At 55.9% G+C, this 5,263-nt stretch overlaps 2 protein-coding genes across 2 annotated transcripts in view; one reads left to right on the top strand and one right to left on the bottom strand.

The window, feature by feature from the left end:
- The window catches only part of LOC103625375 (acidic mammalian chitinase), a 3,966-nt gene extending 2,535 nt beyond the window's left edge, over positions 1-1,431 (bottom strand). The window contains exons 1-5 of the mRNA XM_017727156.1: positions 1,392-1,431; positions 913-942; positions 454-655; positions 190-246; positions 6-85 (exon numbers count right to left, since the gene is read on the bottom strand). Of these exons, the coding sequence (XP_017582645.1) occupies positions 6-85; positions 190-246; positions 454-655; positions 913-942; positions 1,392-1,416 (394 nt within the window). The 5' untranslated portion in view covers positions 1,417-1,431. The remainder of the gene's footprint in view (positions 1-5; positions 86-189; positions 247-453; positions 656-912; positions 943-1,391) is intronic.
- A 192-nt stretch (positions 1,432-1,623) lies between these two features.
- Positions 1,624-5,263, top strand: part of LOC103625376 (acidic mammalian chitinase) — a 6,434-nt gene continuing 2,794 nt past the window's right edge. Inside the window, 4 exon segments of the mRNA XM_008644795.2 lie at positions 1,624-4,645; positions 4,648-4,697; positions 4,699-4,732; positions 5,182-5,211. Coding sequence (XP_008643017.2) covers positions 4,615-4,645; positions 4,648-4,697; positions 4,699-4,732; positions 5,182-5,211 — 145 coding nt within the window. The 5' untranslated portion in view covers positions 1,624-4,614.

Below are 5,263 nucleotides of genomic sequence, written 5' to 3' on the forward strand. Positions count from 1 at the left end.
GTCGAATCCGTACTGGCGCAGGAACCTGACCACGGAGTTGATGAAGGTCTGGCGGTTCTGGGGTGTGGAAACCATGGTGGTGAACCTGGGCAAGCAGAGCGGGACAGAGATGGGGTTGGGTTGGAGCCTCTTCCTCCTCTCCCTCCCTTTCCTGGGAGTCATTATTGGAAAGAGCTGGATTGAACTCACTTCTCTGTGCCGAAATTCCATCCTCCAATGGCCAGAAGGGTCTTCAGGTTCCTGTTCCTGCAAGGAGGGGACAGGAACCGGAGTCACCCCAAGGCTTTGGTGTCACTGTGGCCTTTGCAGGCCGGGTCCTTTTGGTGGGAAAGGCCAAGGGCCAACAGGCAGCGCCCGGAGCCACTGTCCCCGAGCTCAGGGGACAGGTCTGTCCCCCTGCCCTGCCCAGCAGCAGAGGGAGCAGCAGCCCTGCCCGAGGCTGCCAGCACTCACTGGTTCTTGAGGCCGTTGAAGGACTTGTACAGGGTCTCATCGTTCCACTCGTAGGTGGTGATCTCGTTGTTGTTCATGCCGGCGAAGGCGTAGATCAGGTGGTTGCACAGGTTGGGGTCGATGTTCTCAGGGGTGTATTTGCCCAGGCCAGGCCTGTACTGGGCCCAGTTGGTGAAGTAACAGGTCAGCACATAGGCAGTGCCTGCGGGGAGACACAGGGCATGGAGGGGCCTGCAGCGCCCTGGGCACAGCCCGGCCCCTGCGGGCACAGCGGCCGCACGGAGCCGCGGGCAAGCAGCGGGCACAGGCTCCCTGTGCGGGCCAGGGGCTCAGGGAAAGGGCAGCAGGGCTGGCGATCCCTCGGACGCTGCCGGGCTCCCCGGGACAGCCCCGCAGCGGGCGCCTTCCTCCCCTGGCCCTGGGGCAGGGTCCGTCCCGGCGCCTCTGGGAAGCACCTACCGACGTGGGCGTTCAGCAGCAGGGCCAGGCCTGGCGGGGCACAAGGAAACAACAAAGAGGTCACTGCTTGCTCTTAGAAATGCAAAGGTCTTGTGCAAGACTCTGCTCCCAAGCTGAGGCAGAGGAGGTTTTCTACAGAAGAGGCTAAAATCTGTCAAATCATTTCAGGTAAAAGCATAGCAAAGGACCCAAACAGGTGCCAAAGCAGTCATTTGACTTTCAGATTTATATTTCAAAGCCCATTTCAGTCCCGGCCTGCGATGGACTCTGTCCATGTTCAAAGCAGAACAGATCCCCAACAGCAGCAGCACTAAAGAACGGAAGTCTCCCTCCCGAAAGAAAATTGTGAAACCTTTGACAGAAAAGAGAGAGCAGCATTTTTATCCCTCCAACCCCCCTGTACAGCAGCAGAGTGCCAGTGGCAGAGCCAGCAGCCCTGGGCAGGAAGGCAGAGAGCTGCAGTTTGCAGCGGCACTCACCGGTGAGCAGAGTGAGCTTGGCCATCTTGGACCAGGACTGATGTGCTCGGGCTCTCTCCCACTTTTATACCCTGCTCCTTCCTCTGCCAGTCTTACATCAACAGCGACGGACAAACATGACGAAACTTGGCAAAGATCCCCATCGCCAAATCGGACACCAGGACAATGGGCCTGAGCACCCCAGCTGGAGGGGTCACTGGTGTGGGGCTGTGCCATGTCCTGGTGCTGCAAGGGCAGATAAAGAGTGGGATTAGATTTCTGTGACTGTCCAAATGCTGTTCTTAACAACAGCTTTGTGTCCCTGCTGGCGACTGCGCAGGGAGCGATGGCTGAAGTGTGAGACCTTGCGCTGTCCTGGAGCCCTTCCAGAGATGGTGGCAGTGCCAAACCCAAGCTCTGGGCTTTGCCAGGGCTGGGTGTCCTTGGTGGGACCGCCCCAAAGCAGGGCCGAGCAGGGCTCTGGCTCCCAGCACTGGGAATGCTGGAGGCTCTGGGATCTGGGCTCTCTTGCTGTGGGACAGAGGGACCTTGGTGGTCTGAGCTGTCTCTTGCCCACCCAGCTGAGGTGGGGTCTCTCAGGGAAGCAGAGGAAGTTTCTTTATTTCTTGGGGGTCAAACTCTACAAAGGAGGCCCCTCTCACATTTATCCTCTCCTCTTCCTGCTCAGCTCTTTCCCAATCTGAGAAACCCCCATGTTGCCAAGCATTCCTGTTTCTCCTTAAGTGCAGCTCCGACAGCTGAATGCCTCAAAATCTCCTTTTCACATTTTTATTTCAGCTTCTGCCCAGGTGGAGACTCCACACTCTCACCCTGTGCGAGGAGACTGGGAATTTCTTCCCTTTCCCCCACTCAGGAGTGGGACACAGTGGGGACACGGCCGTGTCCCTGCACTGGGAAAAAAAATTCCTGCTGGGGTGACACCAAGGTGACTTTCCAGGAGGTCACAGCCTGGTATCAGATGCTGGCCAACCTGCAGATTAAAATGTGCCAGCCTGAGCCTTCGGGATTTCGTGCAGGCACAGGGTGGGATACGGCTGATAACAGGACAACATCCTCGAGGGGTATTTTTCCAGTGTTTTTCTTGCTTGATAAAGTCACAAGGTACAAATTCAACTGGAATAGATCTGGAAAATCCCACCCTCAGCGACCTCTGGAGCCTTTTCAGCTCTGTTATCCATGGAAGGTGTTTTGGTGTGGAAAGGAGAGCGTTTGGGACAGGCCCAAGGGCTCTTGTCCTCACAGGGGGGGTAACAAATGAGAGTCAGGCAAATTCTGGAGTTTTCCTTCAGGACTTTTCCTGCTTTTTTCTGTTCTGACGAAGCTGCTTAGCTGTGGGCACAAGAATTGGTCCTTGCTGAAAGAATTCCAGTTAAAAAGAGCAGACGGGGACCTTCCAGCTGTCCCAGTGCTGGATTGCAGAGAGATTCCACCACTCCGGGCTGTTCCTGCTGCATCTTCCCTCTGAAACTGCCATCCCACTGGTTCCGTGGCTGTTGGGATTGAGTCTGTCTGTCCTTCCGCTCTTTCCCGACAGCTCATGGAGAGCAGACCCTGATGTTTCCTGGTATCCAAGTTCAGCAGTGCCCAGGTGCTCCTTCCAGGATGATTCCTTAAACCTTCTCCTCCTTCTTGTCCTGGAGGTTTGGCAGATTTAGGGATGGCACCGGCACAGCCAGAGATGTGTCTGTCAGGAAAAATCCCCAAAATCTGCTGTTTTCCCCCAAAACCTTGGGCACCCCAGCCCAGCTGACCTCCCTGTGCCCCAGCCATTCCTTCAGGGAGTTTGTTTGGCTCTCCCTGCCCTTGCTGGAGACACTTGGAATGTCACTGTGGAAAGCTCCACAGGGACAAGCGGGAAGGTCCCTGGAATGGCGCTGTGTCCTTTGGACATCATTGGGATCCTTATCGGGATGCAGGGAGGCAGGTCTGGCCTCCTGGAACAGGGACACTGGAGCTGGCAGCTCCCAGAGGGATTTGTGCCGATGGCAGGGAGGTCCTTGGGGTAGCCGAGATCCAGCTTGGGATTCCCACATGGAGCAAAGGCGCCGTTGGGTCTGGATGCGAGGAGCTGGATGAGTTTTCCAAGGAAAACTTTGGGAAAGCCAGGCCTGCTTTGGGCTGCTGGTCTGGTGCTCCTCAGTGCAGGCAGAGGAGTGACAACCACCCCAGGGACAATCTGTTCCCAGGATGGATTTAGTTTTTTAGTGTGGAATGGTGTTCTTGGGAATTTTCCTGGGGGGAATTATCCCAAAAATGTCATCACGTGGATGTAATCCAGGTACCTGTGGGGAGCAGGGGCTGTGTCCTGACCCGAGGCACCAGAGCTCTGGGTGCCCGCTCACCCCCCAGCCCCGGCCACAGCCCCTCCTGCTGCACATGGGGCTCCCTCAGGGAATCTTTCACTTCAGCACTTCCAGGAAACCCTTCAAATCCCAGCACAGGGAGCGATGGCTGAAGTGTGAGACCTTGCGCTGTCCTGGAGCCCTTCCAGAGATGGTGGCAGTGCCAAACCCACTCTCTGGGCTTTGCCAGGGCTGGGTGTCCTTGGTGGGACCGTCCCAAGGCAGGGCTGAGCGGGGCTCTGGCTCCCAGCACTGGGAATGCTGGAGGCTCTGGGATCTGGGCTCGCTCGCTGTGGGCAGCGTTGGGACAGAGGGACCTTGGTGGTCTGAGCTGTCTCTTGCCCACCCAGCTGAGGTGGGGTCACATTATGGAAGCAGACAGGAGGAATCCCATCACTAAAGGAAAACCAGAACAGTTTTTACTGAGTCATTCTCCACCTGATAAAGAAAAGTTCTTCTGTAAGAAACATTGGTTTTGTCATCTTCTTTCCCCAGTCTCCTGACACCCATGGTCACAAGAACAAGTGGGAGGACAACGCAGCAGAACCTGATTCTGATTCACTTTGTTTCCATCAACACAAGGAGACCCAACCCTTGCGCAAATCCTTTGTTTTGGCAGTGCCACCATCTCTGGAAGGGCTCCAGGACAGCGCAAGGTCTCACACTTCAGCCATCGCTCCCTGCGCAGTCGCCAGCGGGGACACAAAGCTGTTGTTAAGAACAGCATTTGGACAGTCACAGAAATCTAATCCCACTCTTTATCTGCCCTTGCAGCACCAGGACATGGCACAGCCCCACACCAGTGACCCCTCCAGCTGGGGTGCTCAGGCCCATTGTCCTGGTGTCCGATTTGGCGATGGGGATCTTTGCCAAGTTTCGTCATGTTTGTCCGTCGCTGTTGATGTAAGACTGGCAGAGGAAGGAGCAGGGTATAAAAGTGGGAGAGAGCCCGAGCACATCAGTCCTGGTCCAAGATGGCCAAGCTCACTCTGCTCACCGGTGAGTGCCGCTGCAAACTGCAGCTCTCTGCCTTCCTGCCCAGGGCTGCTGGCTCTGCCACTGGCACTCTGCTGCTGTACAGGGGGGTTGGAGGGATAAAAATGCTGCTCTCTCTTTTCTGTCAAAGGTTTCACAATTTTCTTTCGGGAGGGAGACTTCCGTTCTTTAGTGCTGCTGCTGTTGGGGATCTGTTCTGCTTTGAACATGGACAGAGTCCATCGCAGGCCGGGACTGAAATGGGCTTTGAAATATAAATCTGAAAGTCAAATGACTGCTTTGGCACCTGTTTGGGTCCTTTGCTATGCTTTTACCTGAAATGATTTGACAGATTTTAGCCTCTTCTGTAGAAAACCTCCTCTGCCTCAGCTTGGGAGCAGAGTCTTGCACAAGACCTTTGCATTTCTAAGAGCAAGCAGTGACCTCTTTGTTGTTTCCTTGTGCCCCGCCAGGCCTGGCCCTGCTGCTGAACGCCCACGTCGGTAGGTGCTTCTTCCCTGCAGCAGCTGCCCCGGAGCTCCCCGCTGGCCCCCC

Source organism: Corvus brachyrhynchos, unplaced genomic scaffold (genome assembly GCF_000691975.1).
Source record: "Corvus brachyrhynchos isolate BGI_N302 unplaced genomic scaffold, ASM69197v1 scaffold72, whole genome shotgun sequence".
NCBI lineage: Eukaryota > Metazoa > Chordata > Aves > Passeriformes > Corvidae > Corvus > Corvus brachyrhynchos.